This window comes from Scyliorhinus torazame, chromosome 12, assembly GCF_047496885.1.
Source record: "Scyliorhinus torazame isolate Kashiwa2021f chromosome 12, sScyTor2.1, whole genome shotgun sequence".
In the NCBI taxonomy this organism is placed as follows: Eukaryota; Metazoa; Chordata; class Chondrichthyes; order Carcharhiniformes; family Scyliorhinidae; genus Scyliorhinus; species Scyliorhinus torazame.
In genome coordinates this window covers 77,347,755-77,371,342 of record NC_092718.1, presented here as the reverse complement: position 1 = coordinate 77,371,342, position 23,588 = coordinate 77,347,755, and the positions used below count along the sequence as shown (strand labels likewise).

Genomic DNA, 23,588 nt, shown 5'->3' with positions numbered 1-23,588 from the left:
GACTGTGAGTGTGTGTGAGGGTATGGGTGTGTGTGTGTGTGAGTGGTTGTGACTGTGAGTGTGTGTGAGGGTATGAGTGTGTGAGTGGTTGTGACTGTGAGTGTGTGTGAGGGTATGGGTGTGTGTGTGTGAGTGGTTGTGAGTGTGAGCTCACGATTCAGTAGGAATGTATGTGGGAGGGTTTTGATTTGCGTTGACGCTCTGGTTGTTTTCTGATTCCTTGCAGCTCGCTCTCACGAACACTCCTCCGCTCTCCCACATCTACGTCTTCACTGACGCCCCAGCAAAAGACCATGAACTGAAGGACAGCATCCAGGCTCTCATTGAGCAGACCAAATGCAAGGTGAGTAGTGCCAAAGCTCCCAGAGAACTACACGTGGGGAGTGGGAGTGGCGGATCAAGTCGGGGGGGGGGGGGGGGGGGGGTCCCTGTCGCGCTGCTGTGTCGCCACCCTGTGACCCCCCTCCCCATGGACCCTGCGACTGTCGAGGATCTGACTGTGCTTGTTCTTCATTGCCTTCAGGTATCCTTCCTCCTGACGAACGCAATATCCCGCCGGAAGAGGGACGTGAACGCCAGATTCGGAAACCAGCTCTACAGAGTGCTGGCCCGTGTATCTGGAGGCCTGGCAGTTGTCATCCAGAGAGCTCTCATCTCCTCCCTCACCTTCATCATTGAAGACTCTGCCACAACAGCTTTGGTAATGTTAGCGTTCCTCTCGTAGGCAGGAGAGTGCTGCTGAGAGGCCAGGCAGGGCTGCAGGGGAGGGGGGGGGCTGCGGGGGAGGGAGGGGGCTGCGGGGGAGGGGGCGGGGCCTGTTGGGAGGGGGCGGGGCCTGCAGGGGAGATGGCGGGGCCTGCAGGGGAGAGGGGGGGTCTGCAGGGGGGAGGGCAGGGCTGCGAGGGAGAGAGGGTTCTGCAGGGGAGAGGGGGGGTCTGCAGGGGAGAGGGGGGGTCTGCAGGGGAGAGGGGGGGTCTGCAGGGGAGAGGGGGGGTCTGCAGGGGGGAGGGCAGGGCTGCAGGGGAGAAGGCGGGGCTGCGGGGGAGAAGGCGGGGCTGCGGGGGAGAGGGTGGGGCTGCGGGGGAGAGGGCGGGGCTTGAGGGGGAGAGGGCGGGGCTTGCGGGGGAGAGGGCGGGGCCTGCGGCGGAGAGGGTGGGGCTGCGGGGGAGAGGGTGGGGGGGGGGCGGGGGAGAGGGTGGGGGGGGCAGGGGAGGGCCAGTGGTGTGGGGGGAGTGCCAGGGTTGAGGGGTGGGGGAGCAAGTCCAGGGGGTCAGGGAGGGGTGCAGGGAAGTGGCTGGAGTCAGTTCGGTATTCCCATTCTCCATCCCGCCCTCTCCCACAACCCAATCTCTCACTCTCCGCTTCTCCCCAGCAAATCTCTTCCACTCATGTCATTCCCCCCCACACCCCGTCTCTCTGACCCCCCTTTACCACCTCACACCTTCTGTCGCCCCTCTACCTCATTCCCTCTCTCCATCCTTCCACTGCCTCTCTTCCTCCATTCCTGCATGCCTCTCTCTTCCCCATGCATCTTTTCCCCTCTCTCCCCTTTCCCATTTATCCCTCATTCCATCTCTCCTTCATTCCCTCTCTCCCACATTCCCTCTCTCCCTCGTCCTCTTCTCCCTCATTCCCTCTCTCCTCCCATATTCCATTTCTCCTCATCATTCCCTTTCTCACTCGCCCCCCTCACACTCATTCCCTCTCTCCACCCCCTCCATTGCTCCTCACTCCCTCCGTCATGCACTCTCTCTTGCCCCTCTCACCTCCCATCTCTCCCTCGTTCCCAATCTCCCACTTCCCCTGTCTCCCTTACTCCCACAGACTCTCACCCTCTCTTCCTTTTCACTCTCCTGTAGAACCCTCACTCTACTCACCGCCCATTCACACATGCCACTCTCCCTCGGCCTCCCTTCCTCACTCATTCTCTCCGTCATCCACTCCCTCCTTCACTCCTCACTCTCTCCCGTGTTCCTCCCTCTCTCGTGGTGGGGTGCAGGGGGAAGGCATTGGGTTGGGGAGGCAGAGCGGTTTGGTGGGTACAAGGCCCAGCATGGGGTCCTCAAATTATACTTGGCAGCGAAGCAGCACCCAGTCGAATAGCTGGCAAGTGGTGATGAATGGCCAGGCGGCGCATTTCATGCAGCTGGTGGGAGTGAGGATGCGGAGGGCAACTTGTGGGATGCGAGAGACAATTGGGTAAGAAGGAGGGAGAGATAGTGAGAGTTTTGGATCATCTGAGGTCAGAGGTTGACGTTCCAAGACTGACCGCGTGCTTTTACAGGTCACCATCCTACAAAGAGAAAGCAATCTAGATTATTCCTCCAACCGCTTCACCATCCACGTGGACCCCACCCTACAGAACATCACCATCTACATATCAGGGTTTCCAAATAGGTTCAAGCTCTCTAATCCGACAGGTAAGCGTGTTTTCGGTTGGAAGGTTCTGTCGCCCACTTGCCACCGAGGTGACCCACATCCGAGAATCTGCTGCCTGACCCAGTTTCCCAACTAATTCACCCATCAACCTCCCTCTCGCTCACTGACTTACAGCCCCCATTTTAAAATCACAATCCCATCTCTGTAACTGACACCAGCCCCTACAACCCTTCCTATCTCTGTAACCTCCTCCAGCTTCTACACCCCTCCCTTTCTCTGTAACCTCCTCCAGCCCCTACAACTCTCCCTATCTCTTTAACTCCTCCAGCTCCTACAACCACTCCCTATCTCCGCAACCTCCTCCAGCCGCTACAACCCTCCCTTTCTCTGCAACCACCTCCAGTCCCTATAACCCTCCCTATCTCTGTAACCTCCTCCAGTCCCTACAGCCTTCCCCAGCTCTGTAACCTTCTCCAGCCCCTACAGCATTCCCTATCTCAGTAACCACCTCCAGCCACTACAACCCTCCCTATCTCTGTAACATTCTCCAGCCACTACAACACTCAATGCCAAGATGGCTGTGCCAAGGTGCCAGTGTGCTGGGAGAGTGCCAGGGTACCACCCTGCCCTGTCCCCAATGGCCTGTATGTCTCTAATCGCTCGAGAGACCCCCGAGGTACCATTATGCTTGGTCCACATTTGTGTAAATCTGTGCTAAATGGTGCCCAGTCGAGGTTGTTAACACAGCCGTTAACTCCCGGGTGCCAGAATATTGCAGTACCCGGGTATTAAAATGGGAATCATGGCTTATTGAAATACAACAATCCTGATCAGGCCTAGCGAGGGCGTAATCCAGATTGCTGCGGGCGGAGTCAGATGGGTGACTCTTGAACAGCCCAACACCCGCACGGAGCCCAATTTGGGGCTTTCGAGGGATTCACACATTTGCCTGCCTCTGCGCTGGGCGTAATGTGATGGTTGAATTGAACCCAGAGCCTCCTGTACAATAATTAAACAGTGCACGCTCCTTACCCTGCTGAAGACACAGAGACTCTGGTAAACATACACAGTGGACAATCCATACGCCGCTGAATATACAGAGACTCCTGCATAATTACACAGAAGACGATCCTTATCCTGCTGAATACACAGCCTCCTGTACAATTACACAGTGGACAATCCATACGCTGCTGAATATACAGAGACTCCTGCATAATTACACAGTGGACAATCCTTACCCTGCTGAATACACAGAGACTCCTGCATAATTACACAGTGGACAATCCTTATCCTGCTGAATACACAGAGACTCCTGCATAATTACACAGAGGACGATCCTTATCCTACTGAATACACAGAGACTCCTGCATAAATACACAGTGGATGATCCTTATCCTATTGAATACACAGAGACTCCTGTATAATTACACAGTGGACAACTCTTATCCTGCTGGATACACAGAGACACCTGTAGATTTTCACAGTGGACGGTCCTTACCCTGCTCAATAAACAGAGACTCCTGTATAATTACACAGTCGACAATCCTTATCCTACTGAATACACAGAGACTCCTGTACAATTACACAGTGGACAATCCATATCCTGCTGAATATGCAGAGACTCCTGCATAATTACACAGAGGACGATCCTTATCCTACTGAATACACAGAGACTCCTGCATAATTACACAGTGGACAATCCTTACCCTGCTGAATACACAGAGACTCCTGTACAATTGCACAGTGGACAATCCTTGTCCTGCTGAATACACAGACTCCTGTATAATTACACAGTGGACAATCCTTATCCTACTGAATATACAGAGACTCCTGTACAATTACACAGTGGATAATCCTTATCCTACTCAACACACAGAGACTCCTGCATAATTACACAGTGGACAATCCTTATCCTACTGAATACACAGAGACTCCTGTACAATTACACAGTGGACAATCCTTATCCTACTGAATATACAGAGACTCCTGTTTAATTACACAGTGGACAATCCTTATCCTGCTGAATACACAGAGACTCCTGTACAATTACACAGTGGACAATCCTTATCCTACTGAATATACAGAGACTCCTGTACAATTACACAGTGGACGAACCTTATCCTACTGAATACACAGAGACTCCTGTACAATTACACAGTGGACAATCCTTATCCTGCTGAATACACAGAGACTCCTGCATAATTACACACAGGACGATCCTTATCCTACTGAATACACAGAGACTCCTGTACAATTACATAGTGGACAATCCTTATCCTACTAAATACACAGAGACTCCTGCATAATTACACACAGCACGATCCTTATCCTACTGAATACACAGAGACTCCTGTACAATTACACAGTGGACGATCCTTATCCTACTGAATACACAGAGACTCCTGTACAATTACACAGTGGATGATCCTTATCCTACTGAATGCATGATGTGGAGATGCCGGCGATGGACTGGGGTGAGCACAGTACGAAGTTTTACAACACCAGGTTAAAGTCCAACAGGTTTGTTTCGATGTCACTAGCTTTCGGAGCGCTGCTCCTTCCTCAGGTGAGGAAGGAGCAGCGCTCCGAAAGCTAGTGACATTGAAACAAACCTGTTGGACTTTAACCTGGTGTTGTAAGACTTCTTACTCTACTGAATACACAGAGACTCCTGTACAATTACACAGTGGACAATCCTCATCCTGCTGAATACACAGAGACACCTGTAGATTTTCACAGTGGACGATCCTTACCCTGCTGAATACACAGACTCCTGTATAACTACACAGTGGACAATCCTTATCCTGATGAATACACAGAGACTCCTGTACAATTACATAGTGGACAATCCTTATCCTACTGAATACACAGAGACTCCTGTACAATTACACAGTGGACAATCCTTATCCTGTTGAATACACAGACTCTAGTGCAATTACACAGTGGACAATCCTTATCCTGCTTAATACACAGAGACTCCTGTGCAATTTCCCAGTGGACAATACTTATCCTGCTGAATACACAGAGACTCCTGTATAATTACACAGTGGACAATCGTTATCCTGCTGAATATACAGAGACCCCTGCATAATTACACAGTGGGCAATCCTTATCCTGCTGAATTTACAGAGACTCCTGTATAATTACACAGTGGACAATCCTTATCCTGCTGAATACGCAGAGACTCCTGCTTAATTACACAGAGGACGATCCTTATCCTACTGAATACACAGAGACTCCTGTACAATTACACAGTGGACAATACTTATAGAACATAGAACATAGAATAATACAGCGCAGTACAGGCCCTTCGGCCCACGATGTTGCACCGAAACAAAAGCCATCTTACCTACACTATGCCATTATCATCCATATGTTTATCCAATAAACTTTTAAATGCCCTCAATGTTGGCAAGTTCACTACTGTAGCAGGTAGGGCATTCCACGGCCTCACTACTCTTTGCGTAAAGAACCTACCTCTGACCTCTGTCCTATATCTATTACCCCTCAGTTTAAAGTTATGTCCCCTCGTGCCAGCCATCTCCATCCGCGGGAGAAGGCTCTCACTGTCCACCCTATCCAACCCCCTGATCATTTTGTATGCCTCTATTAAGTCTCCTCTTCTCTCCAACGAAAACAACCTCAAGTCCATCAGCCTTTCCTCATAAGATTTTCCCTCCATACCAGGTAACATCCTGGTAAATCTCCTCTGCACCCGCTCCAAAGCCTCCACGTCCTTCCTATAATGCGATGACCAGAACTGTACGCAATACTCCAAATGCGGCCATACCAGAGTTCTGTACAGCTGCAACATGACCTCCCGACTCCGGAACTCAATCCCTCTCCCAATAAAGGCCAACACTCCAGAGGCCTTCTTCACAACCCTATCAACCTGGGTGGCAACTTTCAGGGATCTATGTACATGGACACCTAGATCCCTCTGCTCATCCACACTTTCAAGAACTTTACCATTAGCCAAATATTCCGCATTCCTGTTATTCCTTCCAAAGTGAATCACCTCACACTTCTCTACATTAAACTCCATTTGCCACCTCTCAGCCCAGCTCTGCAGCTTATCTATATCCCTCTGTAACCTGCTACATCCTTCCACACCACCGACTTTAGTATCGTCTGCAAATTTACTCACCCACCCTTCTGCACCTTCCTCTAGGTCATTGATAAAAATGACAAACAGCAACGGCCCCAGAACAGATCCTTGTGGTACTCCACTTGTGACTGTACTCCATTCTGAACATTTCCCATCAACCACCACCCTCTGTCTTCTTTCAGCTAGCCAATTTCTGATCCACATCTCTAAATCACCCTCAATCCCCAGCCTCCGTATTTTCTGCAATAGCCTACCGTGGGGAACCTTATCAAACGCTTTGCTGAAATCCATATACACCACATCAACTGCTCTACCCTCATCTACCTGTTCAGTCACCTTCTCAAAGAACTCAATCAGGTTTGTGAGGCATGACCTACCCTTCACAAAGCCATGCTGACTATCCCTGATCATATTATTCCTATCTAGATGATTATAAATCTTGTCTCTTATAATCCCCTCCAAGACTTTACCCACTACAGACGTGAGGCTCACCGGTCTATAGTTACCGGGGTTGTCTCTGCTCCCCTTTTTGAACAAATGGACCACATTTTCTGTCCTCCAGTCCTCTGGCACTATTCCTGTAGCCAATGATGACATAAAAATCAAAGCAAAAGGTCCAGCAATCTCTTCCCTGGCCTCCCAGAGAATCCTAGGATAAATCCCATCAGGTCCCGGGGACTTATCTATTTTCAGCCTGTCCAGAATTGCCAACACCTCTTCCCTACGTACTTCAATGCCATCTATTCTATTAGTCTGGGGCTCAGCATTCTCCTCCACAACATTATCTTTTTCCTGAGTGAATACTGACGAAAAATATTCATTTAGTATCTCGTCTATCTCTTCAGACTCCACACACAATTTCCCATCCCTGTCCTTGACTGGTCCTACTCTTTCCCTAGTCATTCGCTTATTCCTGACATACCTATAGAAAGCTTTTGGGTTTTCCTTGATCCTTCCTGCTGAATACCCAGAGACTCCTGTATAATTACACAGTGCACAATCCTTATCCTGCTGAATATACAGAGACTCCAGCATAATTACACAGAGGACGATCCTTATCCTGCTGAATTTACACAGACTCCTGTGCAATTACACAGTGGACAATCCTTATCCTGCTTAATACACAGAGACTCCTGTGCAATTACCCAGTGGACAATCCTTATCCTGCTGAATACACAGAGACTCCTGTATAATTACACAGTGGACAATCGTTATCCTGCTGAATATACAGAGACCCCTGCATAATTACACAGAGGACGATCCTTATCCTACTGAATACACAGAGACTCCTGTATAATTACACAGTGGGCAATCCTTATCCTGCTGAATTTACAGAGACTCCTGTATAATTACACAGTGGACAATCCTTATACTGCTAAATATGCAGAGACTCCTGCATAATTACACAGAGGACAATGCTTATCCTACTGAATACACAGAGACTCCTGTACAATTACACAGTGGACGATCCTTATCCTACTGAATACACAGAGACTCCTGTACAATTACACAGTGGACAATCCTTATCCTGCTGAATACACATACTCCTGTATAATTACACAGTGGGCAAACCTTATCCTGCTGAAAACACAGAGACTCCTGTATAATTACACAGTGGGCAATCCTTATCCTGCAGAATAAACAGAGACTCCTGCAATTACACAGTGGACAACATTTATCCTGCTGAATACACAGAGACTCCTGTACAATTACATAGCGGACAATGCTTATCCTGCTGAATTTACAGAGACTCCTGTAAAATTACACAGTGGACAATGCTTATCCTGCTGAATACACAGAGACACCTGTAGATTTTCACAGTGGACGATCCTTACCCTGCTCAATAAACAGTGACTCCTGCACAATTACACAGTGGACAATCCTTATCCTGTTCAATACACAGACTCCTGTATATTAAACACAGTGGACAATCCTTATCCTGCTCAATAAACAGAGACTCCTGCATAATTACACAGTGGACAATACTGATCCTGCTGAATACACAGAGACTCATGTATAATTACACAGTGGAAAATTCTTATCCTGCTGAATTTACAGACTCCTGTGCAATTACACAGTGGACAATCCTTATCCTCCTGAATACACAGAGACTCCTGTATAATTACACAGTGGACAATCCTTATCCTGCTGAATACAGAGACTCCTGTATAATTACAGAGTGGACAATCCTTATCCTACTGAATACGCAGACTCTCCTACATAATTACACAGAGGACGATCCTTATCCTGCTGAATTTACACAGACTCCTGTACAATTACACAGTGGACAATCCTTATCCTGCTTAATACACAGAGACTCCTGTGCAATTACCCAGTGGACAATCCTTATCCTGCTGAATACACAGAGATTCCTGTATAATTACACAGTGGACAATCGTTATGCTGCTGAATATACAGAGACCCCTGCATAATTACACAGAGGACGATCCTTATCCTACTGAATATACAGAGACTCCTGTATAATTACACAGTGGGCAATCCTTATCCTGCTGAATTTACAGAGACTCCTGTATAATAACACAGTGGACAGTCCTTATCCTGCTGTATATGCAGAGACTCCTGCTTAATTACACAGAGGACGATTCTTATCCTACTGAATACACAGAGACTCCTGTACAAATACTCAGTGGACGATCCTTATCCTACTGAATACACAGAGACTCCTGTACAATTACACAGTGGACAATACTTATCCTGCTGAATACACATACTCCTGCATAATTACACAGTGGACAACCCTTATCCTGCTGAATACACAGAGACTCCTGTACAATTACATAGTGGACAATGCTTATCCTGCTGAATTTACATAGACTCCTGTAAAATTACACAGTGGACAATGCTTATCCTGCTGAATACACAGAGACAACTGTAGATTTTCACAGTGGACGATCCTTACCCTGCTCAATAAACAGTGACTCCTGCATAATTACACAGTGGACAATCCTTATCCTGTTCAATACACAGACTCCTGTATATTAAACACAGTGGACAATCCTTATCCTGCTCAATAAACAGAGACTCCTGCATAATTACACAGTGGACAATACTTATCCTGCTGAATACACAGAGACTCATGTATAATTACACAGTGGACAATCCTTATCCTACTGAATATACAGAGACTCCTGCATAACTACACAGAGGACAATCCTTATCCTGCTGAATTTACACAGACTCCTGTGCAATTACACAGTGGACAATCCTTATCCTGCTTAATACACAGAGACTCCTGTACAAATACACAGTGGGCAATCCTTATCCTGCTGAGTTTACAGACACTCCTCTATAATTACACAGTGGACAATCGATATCCTGCTGAATATACAGAGTCCCCTGCATAATTACACAGAGGACGATCCTTATCCTACTGAATACACAGAGACTCCTGTATAATTACACAGTGGGCAATCCTTATCCTGCTGAATTTACAGAGACTCCTGTATAATTACACAGTGGACAATCCTTATCCTGCTGAATATGCAGAGACTCCTGCATAATTACACAGGGGACGATTCTTATCCTACTGAATACACAGAGACTCCTGTACAATTACACAGTGGACGATCCTTATCCTACTGAATACACAGAGACTCCTGTACAATTACACAGTGGACAATCCTTATCCTGCTGAATACACATACTCCTGTATAATTACACAGCGGGCAATCCTTATCCTGCTGAATACTCAGAGACTCCTGTATAATTACACAGTGGACAATCCTTATCTTGCTGAATAAACAGAGACTACTGCAGAATTACACAGTGGACAACCCTTATCCTGCTGAATACACAGAGACTCCTGTACAATTGCATAGTGGACAATGCTTATCCTACTGAATTTACAGAGACTCCTGTAAAATTACACAGTGGACAATGCTTATCCTGCTGAATACACAGAGACACCTGTAGATTTTCACAGTGGACGATCCTTACCCTGCTCAATAAACAGTGACTCCTGCATAATTACACAGTGGCAATCCTTATCCTGTTGTATACACAGACTCCTGTATACTAAACACAGTGGACAATCCTTATCCTGCTCAATAAACAGAGACTCCTGCATAATTACACAGTGGACAATACTTATTCTGCTGAATACACAGAGACTCCTGTGCAATTACCCAGTGGACAATCCTTATCCTACTGAATACACAGAGACTCCTGTACAATTACACAGTGGACAATCCTTATCCTGCTGAATACACAGAGACACCTGTGGATTTTAACAGTGGACGATCCTTACCCTGCTCAATAAACAGAGACTCCTGTATAACTACACAGTGGACAATCCTTATCCTGCTGAATACACATTCTACTGTATAATTACACAGTGGGCAATCCTTATCCTGCTGAATACACAGAGACTCCTTTATAATTACACAGTGGGCAATCCTTATCCTGCTGAATAAACAGAGACTCCTGCATAATTACACAGTGGACAACCCTTATCCTGCTGAATACATAGAGACTCCTGTACAATTACACAGTGGACGATCCTTATCCTACTGAATACACAGAGACTCCTGTACAATTACACAGTGGACAATCCTTATCCTGCTGAATACACATACTCCTGTATAATTACACAGCGGGCAATCCTTATCCTGCTGAATACTCAGAGACTCCTGTATAATTACACAGTGGACAATCCTTATCTTGCTGAATAAACAGAGACTCCTGCATAATTACACAGTGGACAACCCTTATCCTGCTGAATACACAGAGACTCCTGTACAATTACATAGTGGACAATCCTTATCCTGCTGAATACACAGAGACTGCTGATAATTACACAGTGGACAATACTTATCCTGCTGAATACACAGAGACACCTGTAGATTTTCACAGTGGACGATCCTTACCCTGCTCAATAAACAGTGACTCCTGCATAATTACACAGTGGACAATCCTCATACTGTTCAATACACAGACTCCTGTATATTAAACACAGTGGACAATCCTTATCCTGCTCAATAAACAGAGACTCCTGCATAATTCCACAGTGGACAATACTTATCCTGCTGAATACACAGAGACTGCTGAGAATTACAGAGTGGACAATCCTTATCCTGCTTAATACACAGAGACTACAGTACAATTACACAGTGGGTAATCCTTATCACGCTGAATTTACAGAGACTCATGTATAATTACACAGTGGACAATCCTTATCCTGCTGAATACTCAGAGACTCCTGTATAATTACACAGTGGACAATCCTTTTCCTGCTGAATAAACAAAGATTCCTGCATAATTACACAGTGGACAACCCTTATCCTGCTGAATACACAGAGACTCCTGTACAATTTCATAGTGGACAATGCTTATCCTGCTGAATTTACAGAGACTCCTGTAAAATTACACAGTGGACAATGCTTATCCTGCTGAATACACAGAGACACCTGTAGATTTTCACAGTGGACGATCCTTACCCTGCTCAATAAACAGTGACTCCTGCATAATTACACCGTGGACAATCCTTATCCTGTTCAATACACAGACTCCTGTATATTAAACACAGTGGGCAATCCTTATCCTGCTCAATAAACAGAGACTCCTGCATAATTACATAGTGGACAATACTTATCCTGCTGAATACGCAGAGACTCATGTATAATTACACATTGGACAATCCTTATCCTACTGAATATACAGAGACTCCTGCATAATTACACAGAGGACGATCCTTATCCTGCTGAATTTACACAGACTCCTGTGCAATTACACAGTGGACAATCCTTATCCTGCTTAATACACAGAGACTCATGTATAATTACACAGTGGACAATCCTTATCCTGTTGAATACAGAGACTCCTGTATAATTACAGAGTGGACAATCCTTATCCTACTGAATACGCAGTCTCTCCTACATAATTACACAGAGGACGATCCTTATCCTACTGAATACAGAGAGACTCCTGTACAATTACACATTGGACTATCCTTATCCTACTAAATACACAGAGATTCCTGTACAATTACACAGTGGACAATCCTTATCCTGCTGAATACACAGAGACACCTGTAGATTTTCACAGTGGACGATCCTTACCCTGCTCAATAAACAGAGACTCCTGTATAATTACACAGTGGACAATCCTTATCCTACTGAATACACAGAGACTCCTACATAATTACACACAGGACGATCCTTATCCGACTGAATACACAGAGACTCCTGTACAATTACACAGTGGACGATCCTTATTCTACTGAATACACAGAGACTGCTGATAATTAAACAGTGGAGAATCCTTATCCTGCTTAATACACAGCGACTCCTGTACAATTACACGGTGGGTAATCCTTATCCTGCTGAATTTACAGAGAATCATGTATAATTACACAGTGGACAATCCTTATCCTACTGAATACACAGAGACTCCTGTACAATTAGACAGTGGACAATCATTATCCTGTTGAATACAGAGACTCCTGTATAATTACAGAGTGGACAATCCTTATCCTACTGAATACGCAGACTCTCCTACATAATTACACAGAGGACGATCCTTACCCTACTGAATACACAGAGACGCCTCTACAATTACACAATGGACGATCCTTATCCTACTGAATACACAGAGACTCCTGTACAATTACACATTGGACTATCCTTATCCTACTAAATACACAGAGATTCCTGTACAATTACACAGTGGACAATCCTTATCCTGCTGAATGCACAGAGACACCTGTAGATTTTCACAGTGGACGATCCTTACCCTGCTCAATAAACAGAGACTCCTGTATAATTACACAGTGGACAATCCTTATCCTACTGAATACACAGAGACTCCTACATAATTACACACAGGACGATCCTTTTCCTACTGAATACACAGAGACTCCTGTACAATTACACAGTGGACGATCCTTATTCTACTGAATACAGAGAGACTCCTGTACAATTACACAGTGGACGATCCTTATCCTACTGAATACACAGAGACTCCTGTACAATTACACAGTGGGCAATCCTTATCCTGCTGAATTTACAGAGACTCCTGTACAATTACACAGTGGACAATCCTTATCCTGCTGAATACACAGAGACACCTGTGGATTTTAACAGTGCACGATCCTTACCCTGCTCAATAAACAGAGACTCCTGTATAACTACACAGTGGACAATCCTTATCCTGCTGAATACACATTCTACTGTATAATTACACAGTGGGCAATCCTTATCCTGCTGAATAAACAGAGACTCCTGCATAATTACACAGTGGACAACCCTTATCCTGCTGAATACACAGATTCTCCTGTACAATTACATAGTGGACAATGCTTATCCTGCTGAATACACAGAGACTGCTGATAATTACAGAGTGGACAATGCTTATCCTGCTGAATACACAGAGACACCTGTAGATTTTCACAGTGGACGATCCTTACCCTGCTCAATAAACAGTGACTCCTGCATAATTACACAGTGGACAATCCTTATACTGTTCAATACACAGACTCCTGTATATTAAACACAGTGGACAATCCTTATCCTGCTCAATAAACAGAGACTTCTGCATAATTACACAGTGGACAATACTTATCCTGCTGAATACAGAGACTGCTGATAATTACACAGAGGACAATCCTTATCCTGCTTAATACTCAGAGACTACAGTACAATTACACAGTGGGTAATCCTTATCCTGCTGAATTTACAGAGACTCATGTATAATTACACAGTGGACAATCCTTATCCTACTGAATACACAGAGACTCCTGTATAATTACACAGTGGACAATCCTTATCCTGCTTAACACACAGAGACTCCTGTGCAATTACCCAGTGCACAATCCTTATCCTGCTGAATACACAGAGACTCCTGTATAATGACACAGTGGACAATCGTTATCCTGCTCAATAAACAGAGACTTCTGCATAATTACACAGTGGACAATACTTATCCTGCTGAATACAGAGACTGCTGATAATTACACAGAGGACAATCCTTATCCTGCTTAATACTCAGAGACTACAGTACAATTACACAGTGGGTAATCCTTATCCTGCTGAATTTACAGAGACTCATGTATAATTACACAGTGGACAATCCTTATCCTACTGAATACACAGAGACTCCTGTATAATTACACAGTGGACAATCCTTATCCTGCTGAATACACATACTCCTGTATAATTACACAGCGGGCAATCCTTATCCTGCTGAATACTCAGAGACTCCTGTATAATTACACAGTGGACAATCCTTATCTTGCTGAATAAACAGAGACTCCTGCATAATTACACAGTGGACAACCCTTATCCTGCTGAATACACAGAGACTCCTGTACAATTACATAGTGGACAATCCTTATCCTGCTGAATACACAGAGACTGCTGATAATTACACAGTGGACAATACTTATCCTGCTGAATACACAGAGACACCTGTAGATTTTCACAGTGGACGATCCTTACCCTGCTCAATAAACAGTGACTCCTGCATAATTACACAGTGGACAATCCTCATACTGTTCAATACACAGACTCCTGTATATTAAACACAGTGGACAATCCTTATCCTGCTCAATAAACAGAGACTCCTGCATAATTCCACAGTGGACAATACTTATCCTGCTGAATACACAGAGACTGCTGATAATTACAGAGTGGACAATCCTTATCCTGCTTAATACACAGAGACTACAGTACAATTACACAGTGGGTAATCCTTATCACGCTGAATTTACAGAGACTCATGTATAATTACACAGTGGACAATCCTTATCCTGCTGAATACTCAGAGACTCCTGTATAATTACACAGTGGACAATCCTTTTCCTGCTGAATAAACAAAGATTCCTGCATAATTACACAGTGGACAACCCTTATCCTGCTGAATACACAGAGACTCCTGTACAATTTCATAGTGGACAATGCTTATCCTGCTGAATTTACAGAGACTCCTGTAAAATTACACAGTGGACAATGCTTATCCTGCTGAATACACAGAGACACCTGTAGATTTTCACAGTGGACGATCCTTACCCTGCTCAATAAACAGTGACTCCTGCATAATTACACCGTGGACAATCCTTATCCTGTTCAATACACAGACTCCTGTATATTAAACACAGTGGGCAATCCTTATCCTGCTCAATAAACAGAGACTCCTGCATAATTACATAGTGGACAATACTTATCCTGCTGAATACGCAGAGACTCATGTATAATTACACATTGGACAATCCTTATCCTACTGAATATACAGAGACTCCTGCATAATTACACAGAGGACGATCCTTATCCTGCTGAATTTACACAGACTCCTGTGCAATTACACAGTGGACAATCCTTATCCTGCTTAATACACAGAGACTCATGTATAATTACACAGTGGACAATCCTTATCCTGTTGAATACAGAGACTCCTGTATAATTACAGAGTGGACAATCCTTATCCTACTGAATACGCAGTCTCTCCTACATAATTACACAGAGGACGATCCTTATCCTACTGAATACAGAGAGACTCCTGTACAATTACACATTGGACTATCCTTATCCTACTAAATACACAGAGATTCCTGTACAATTACACAGTGGACAATCCTTATCCTGCTGAATACACAGAGACACCTGTAGATTTTCACAGTGGACGATCCTTACCCTGCTCAATAAACAGAGACTCCTGTATAATTACACAGTGGACAATCCTTATCCTACTGAATACACAGAGACTCCTACATAATTACACACAGGACGATCCTTATCCGACTGAATACACAGAGACTCCTGTACAATTACACAGTGGACGATCCTTATTCTACTGAATACACAGAGACTGCTGATAATTAAACAGTGGAGAATCCTTATCCTGCTTAATACACAGCGACTCCTGTACAATTACACAGTGGACAATCCTTATCCTACTGAATACACAGAGACTCCTGTACAATTAGACAGTGGACAATCATTATCCTGTTGAATACAGAGACTCCTGTATAATTACAGAGTGGACAATGCTTATCCTACTGAATACGCAGACTCTCCTACATAATTACACAGAGGACGATCCTTACCCTACTGAATACACAGAGACGCCTCTACAATTACACAATGGACGATCCTTATCCTACTGAATACACAGAGACTCCTGTACAATTACACATTGGACTATCCTTATCCTACTAAATACACAGAGATTCCTGTACAATTACACAGTGGACAATCCTTATCCTGCTGAATGCACAGAGACACCTGTAGATTTTCACAGTGGACGATCCTTACCCTGCTCAATAAACAGAGACTCCTGTATAATTACACAGTGGACAATCCTTATCCTACTGAATACACAGAGACTCCTACATAATTACACACAGGACGATCCTTTTCCTACTGAATACACAGAGACTCCTGTACAATTACACAGTGGACGATCCTTATTCTACTGAATACAGAGAGACTCCTGTACAATTACACAGTGGACGATCCTTATCCTACTGAATACACAGAGACTCCTGTACAATTACACAGTGGGCAATCCTTATCCTGCTGAATTTACAGAGACTCCTGTACAATTACACAGTGGACAATCCTTATCCTGCTGAATACACAGAGACACCTGTGGATTTTAACAGTGCACGATCCTTACCCTGCTCAATAAACAGAGACTCCTGTATAACTACACAGTGGACAATCCTTATCCTGCTGAATACACATTCTACTGTATAATTACACAGTGGGCAATCCTTATCCTGCTGAATAAACAGAGACTCCTGCATAATTACACAGTGGACAACCCTTATCCTGCTGAATACACAGATACTCCTGTACAATTACATAGTGGACAATGCTTATCCTGCTGAATACACAGAGACTGCTGATAATTACAGAGTGGACAATGCTTATCCTGCTGAATACACAGAGACACCTGTAGATTTTCACAGTGGACGATCCTTACCCTGCTCAATAAACAGTGACTCCTGCATAATTACACAGTGGACAATCCTTATACTGTTCAATACACAGACTCCTGTATATTAAACACAGTGGACAATCCTTATCCTGCTCAATAAACAGAGACTTCTGCATAATTACACAGTGGACAATACTTATCCTGCTGAATACAGAGACTGCTGATAATTACACAGAGGACAATCCTTATCCTGCTTAATACTCAGAGACTACAGTACAATTACACAGTGGGTAATCCTTATCCTGCTGAATTTACAGAGACTCATGTATAATTACACAGTGGACAATCCTTATCCTACTGAATACACAGAGACTCCTGTATAATTACACAGTGGACAATCCTTATCCTGCTTAACACACAGAGACTCCTGTGCAATTACCCAGTGCACAATCCTTATCCTGCTGAATACACAGAGACTCCTGTATAATGACACAGTGGACAATCGTTATCCTGCTCAATAAACAGAGACTTCTGCATAATTACACAGTGGACAATACTTATCCTGCTGAATACAGAGACTGCTGATAATTACACAGAGGACAATCCTTATCCTGCTTAATACTCAGAGACTACAGTACAATTACACAGTGGGTAATCCTTATCCTGCTGAATTTACAGAGACTCATGTATAATTACACAGTGGACAATCCTTATCCTACTGAATACACAGAGACTCCTGTATAATTACACAGTGGACAATCCTTATCCTGCTGAATACTCAGAGACTCCTGTATAATTACACAGTGGACAATCCTTATCCTGCTGAATAAACAGAGATCCCTGCATAATTACACAGTGGACAACCCTTATCATGCTGAATACACAGAGACTCCTGTACAATTTCATAGTGGACAATGCTTATCCTGCTGAATTTACAGAGACTCCTGTAAAATTACACAGTGGACAATGCTTATCCTGCTGAATACACAGAGACACCTGTAGATTTTCACAGTGGACGATCCATACCCTGCTCAATAAACAGTGACTCCTGCATAATTACACCGTGGACAATCCTTATCCTGTTCAATACACAGACTCCTGTATATTAAACACAGTGGACAATCCTTATCCTGCTCAATAAACAGAGACTCCTGCATAATTACACAGTGGACAATCCTTATCCTACTGAATATACAGAGACTCCTGCATAATTACACAGAGGACGATCCTTATCCTGCTGAATTTACACAGACTCCTGTGCAATTACACAGTGGACAATCCTTATCCTGCTTAATACACAGAGACTCCTGTACAATTACACAGTGGACGATCCTTATCCTACTGAATACACAGAGACTCCTGCATAATTACACAGTGGACAATACTTATCCTGCTGAATACACAGAGACTGCTGATAATTACACAGTGGTCAATCCTTATCCTGTTGAATACAGAGACTCCTGTATAATGGACAATACTTATCCTGCTGAATACACAGAGACTGCTGATAATTACACAGTGGTCAATCCTTATCCTGTTGAATACAGAGACTCCTGTATAATTACAGAGTTGACAATCCTTATTCTACTGAATACGCAGACTCTCCTACATAATTACACAGAGGACGATCCTTATCCTACTGAATACACAGAGACTCCTCTACAATTACACAGTGGACGATCCTTATCCTATTGAATACACAGAGACTCCTGTACAATTACACATTGGACGATCCTTATCCTACTAAATACACAGAGACTCCTGTACAATTACACAGTGGACAATCCTTATCCTGCTGAATAAACAGAGACTCCTGCATAATTACACAGTGGACAATCCTTATCCTGCTTAATACACATTCTACTGTATAATTACACAGTGGGCAATCCTTATCCTGCTGAATAAACAGAGACTCCTGCATAATTACACAGTGGACAACCCTTATCCTGCTGAATACACAGATACTCCTGTACAATTACATAGTGGACAATGCTTATCCTGCTGAATACACAGAGACTGCTGATAATTACAGAGTGGACAATGCTTATCCTGCTGAATACACAGAGACACCTGTAGATTTTCACAGTGGACGATCCTTACCCTGCTCAATAAACAGTGACTCCTGCATAATTACACAGTGGACAATCGTTATACTGTTCAATACACAGACTCCTGTATATTAAACACAGTGGACAATCCTTATCCTGCTCAATAAACAGAGACTTCTGCATAATTACACAGTGGACAATACTTATCCTGCTGAATACAGAGACTGCTGATAATTATACAGAGGACAATCCTTATCCTGTTTAATACTCAGAGACTACAGTACAATTACACAGTGGGTAATCCTTATCCTGCTGAATTTACAGAGACTCATGTATAATTACACAGTGGACAATCCTTATCCTACTGAATACACAGAGACTCCTGTATAATTACACAGTGGACAATCCTTATCCTGCTTAACACACAGAGACTCCTGTGCAATTACCCAGTGCACAATCCTTATCCTGCTGAATACACAGAGACTCCTGTATAATGACACAGTGGACAATCGTTATCCTGCTCAATAAACAGAGACTTCTGCATAATTACACAGTGGACAATACTTATCCTGCTGAATACAGAGACTGCTGATAATTACACAGAGGACAATCCTTATCCTGCTTAATACTCAGAGACTACAGTACAATTACACAGTGGGTAATCCTTATCCTGCTGAATTTACAGAGACTCATGTATAATTACACAGTGGACAATCCTTATCCTACTGAATACACAGAGACTCCTGTATAATTACACAGTGGACAATCCTTATCCTGCTGAATACTCAGAGACTCCTGTATAATTACACAGTGGACAATCCTTATCCTGCTGAATAAACAGAGATCCCTGCATAATTACACAGTGGACAACCCTTATCATGCTGAATACACAGAGACTCCTGTACAATTTCATAGTGGACAATGCTTATCCTGCTGAATTTACAGAGACTCCTGTAAAATTACACAGTGGACAATGCTTATCCTGCTGAATACACAGAGACACCTGTAGATTTTCACAGTGGACGATCCATACCCTGCTCAATAAACAGTGACTCCTGCATAATTACACCGTGGACAATCCTTATCCTGTTCAATACACAGACTCCTGTATATTAAACACAGTGGACAATCCTTATCCTGCTCAATAAACAGAGACTCCTGCATAATTACACAGTGGACAATCCTTATCCTACTGAATATACAGAGACTCCTGCATAATTACACAGAGGACGATCCTTATCCTGCTGAATTTACACAGACTCCTGTGCAATTACACAGTGGACAATCCTTATCCTGCTTAATACACAGAGACTCCTGTACAATTACACAGTGGACGATCCTTATCCTACTGAATACACAGAGACTCCTGCATAATTACACAGTGGACAATACTTATCCTGCTGAATACACAGAGACTGCTGATAATTACACAGTGGTCAATCCTTATCCTGTTGAATACAGAGACTCCTGTATAATGGACAATACTTATCCTGCTGAATACACAGAGACTGCTGATAATTACACAGTGGTCAATCCTTATCCTGTTGAATACAGAGACTCCTGTATAATTACAGAGTTGACAATCCTTATTCTACTGAATACGCAGACTCTCCTACATAATTACACAGAGGACGATCCTTATCCTACTGAATACACAGAGACTCCTCTACAATTACACAGTGGACGATCCTTATCCTATTGAATACACAGAGACTCCTGTACAATTACACATTGGACGATCCTTATCCTACTAAATACACAGAGACTCCTGTACAATTACACAGTGGACAATCCTTATCCTGCTGAATAAACAGAGACTCCTGCATAATTACACAGTGGACAATCCTTATCCTGCTTAATACACATTCTACTGTATAATTACACAGTGGGCAATCCTTATCCTGCTGAATAAACAGAGACTCCTGCATAATTACACAGTGGACAACCCTTATCCTGCTGAATACACAGATACTCCTGTACAATTACATAGTGGACAATGCTTATCCTGCTGAATACACAGAGACTGCTGATAATTACAGAGTGGACAATGCTTATCCTGCTGAATACACAGAGACACCTGTAGATTTTCACAGTGGACGATCCTTACCCTGCTCAATAAACAGTGACTCCTGCATAATTACACAGTGGACAATCGTTATACTGTTCAATACACAGACTCCTGTATATTAAACACAGTGGACAATCCTTATCCTGCTCAATAAACAGAGACTTCTGCATAATTACACAGTGGACAATACTTATCCTGCTGAATACAGAGACTGCTGATAATTATACAGAGGACAATCCTTATCCTGTTTAATACTCAGAGACTACAGTACAATTACACAGTGGGTAATCCTTATCCTGCTGAATTTACAGAGACTCATGTATAATTACACAGTGGACAATCCTTATCCTACTGAATACACAGAGACTCCTGTATAATTACACAGTGGACAATCCTTATCCTGCTGAATACTCAGAGACTCCTGTATAATTACACAGTGGACAATCCTTATCCTGCTGAATAAACAGAGATCCCTGCATAATTACACAGTGGACAACCCTTATCCTGCTGAATACACAGAGACTCCTGTACAATTTCATAGTGGACAATGCTTATCCTGCTGAATTTACAGAGACTCCTGTAAAATTACACAGTGGACAATGCTTATCCTGCTGAATACACTGAGACACCTGTAGATTTTCACAGTGGACGATCCATACCCTGCTCAATAAACAGTGACTCCTGCATAATTACACCGTGGACAATCCTTATCCTGTTCAATACACAGACTCCTGTATATTAAACACAGTGGACAATCCTTATCCTGCTCAATAAACAGAGACTCCTGCATAATTACACAGTGGACAATCCTTATCCTACTGAATATACAGAGACTCCTGCATAATTACACAGAGGACGATCCTTATCCTGCTGAATTTACACAGACTCCTGTGCAATTACACAGTGGACAATCCTTATCCTGCTTAATACACAGAGACTCCTGTACAATTACACAGTGGACGATCCTTATCCTACTGAATACACAGAGACTCCTGCATAATTACACAGTGGACAATACTTATCCTGCTGAATACACAGAGACTGCTGATAATTACACAGTGGTCAATCCTTATCCTGTTGAATACAGAGACTCCTGTATAATGGACAATACTTATCCTGCTGAATACACAGAGACTGCTGATAATTACACAGTGGTCAATCCTTATCCTGTTGAATACAGAGACTCCTGTATAATTACAGAGTTGACAATCCTTATTCTACTGAATACGCAGACTCTCCTACATAATTACACAGAGGACGATCCTTATCCTACTGAATACACAGAGACTCCTCTACAATTACACAGTGGACGATCCTTATCCTATTGAATACACAGAGACTCCTGTACAATTACACATTGGACGATCCTTATCCTACTAAATACACAGAGACTCCTGTACAATTACACAGTGGACAATCCTTATCCTGCTCAATAAACAGAGACTCCTGCATAATTACACAGTGGACAATCCTTATCCTGCTTAATACACATTCTACTGTATAATTACACAGTGGGCAATCCTTATCCTGCTGAATAAACAGAGACTCCTGCATAATTACACAGTGGACAACCCTTATCCTGCTGAATACACAGATACTCCTGTACAATTACATAGTGGACAATGCTTATCCTGCTGAATACACAGAGACTGCTGATAATTACAGAGTGGACAATGCTTATCCTGCTGAATACACAGAGACACCTGTAGATTTTCACAGTGGACGATCCTTACCCTGCTCAATAAACAGTGACTCCTGCATAATTACACAGTGGACAATCGTTATACTGTTCAATACACAGACTCCTGTATATTAAACACAGTGGACAATCCTTATCCTGCTCAATAAACAGAGACTTCTGCATAATTACACAGTGGACAATACTTATCCTGCTGAATACAGAGACTGCTGATAATTATACAGAGGACAATCCTTATCCTGTTTAATACTCAGAGACTACAGTACAATTACACAGTGGGTAATCCTTATCCTGCTGAATTTACAGAGACTCATGTATAATTACACAGTGGACAATCCTTATCCTACTGAATACACAGAGACTCCTGTATAATTACACAGTGGACAATCCTTA

At 43.4% G+C, this 23,588-nt stretch overlaps 1 protein-coding gene across 1 annotated transcript in view; it reads left to right on the top strand.

Moving 5' to 3' along the window:
• LOC140386499 (von Willebrand factor A domain-containing protein 7-like) overlaps nucleotides 1-23,588 on the top strand; it is a 227,484-nt gene that overhangs the window by 79,064 nt on the left and 124,832 nt on the right. The window contains exons 9-11 of the mRNA XM_072468889.1: nucleotides 227-343; nucleotides 524-700; nucleotides 2,285-2,420. Of these exons, the coding sequence (XP_072324990.1) occupies nucleotides 227-343; nucleotides 524-700; nucleotides 2,285-2,420 (430 nt within the window). The remainder of the gene's footprint in view (nucleotides 1-226; nucleotides 344-523; nucleotides 701-2,284; nucleotides 2,421-23,588) is intronic.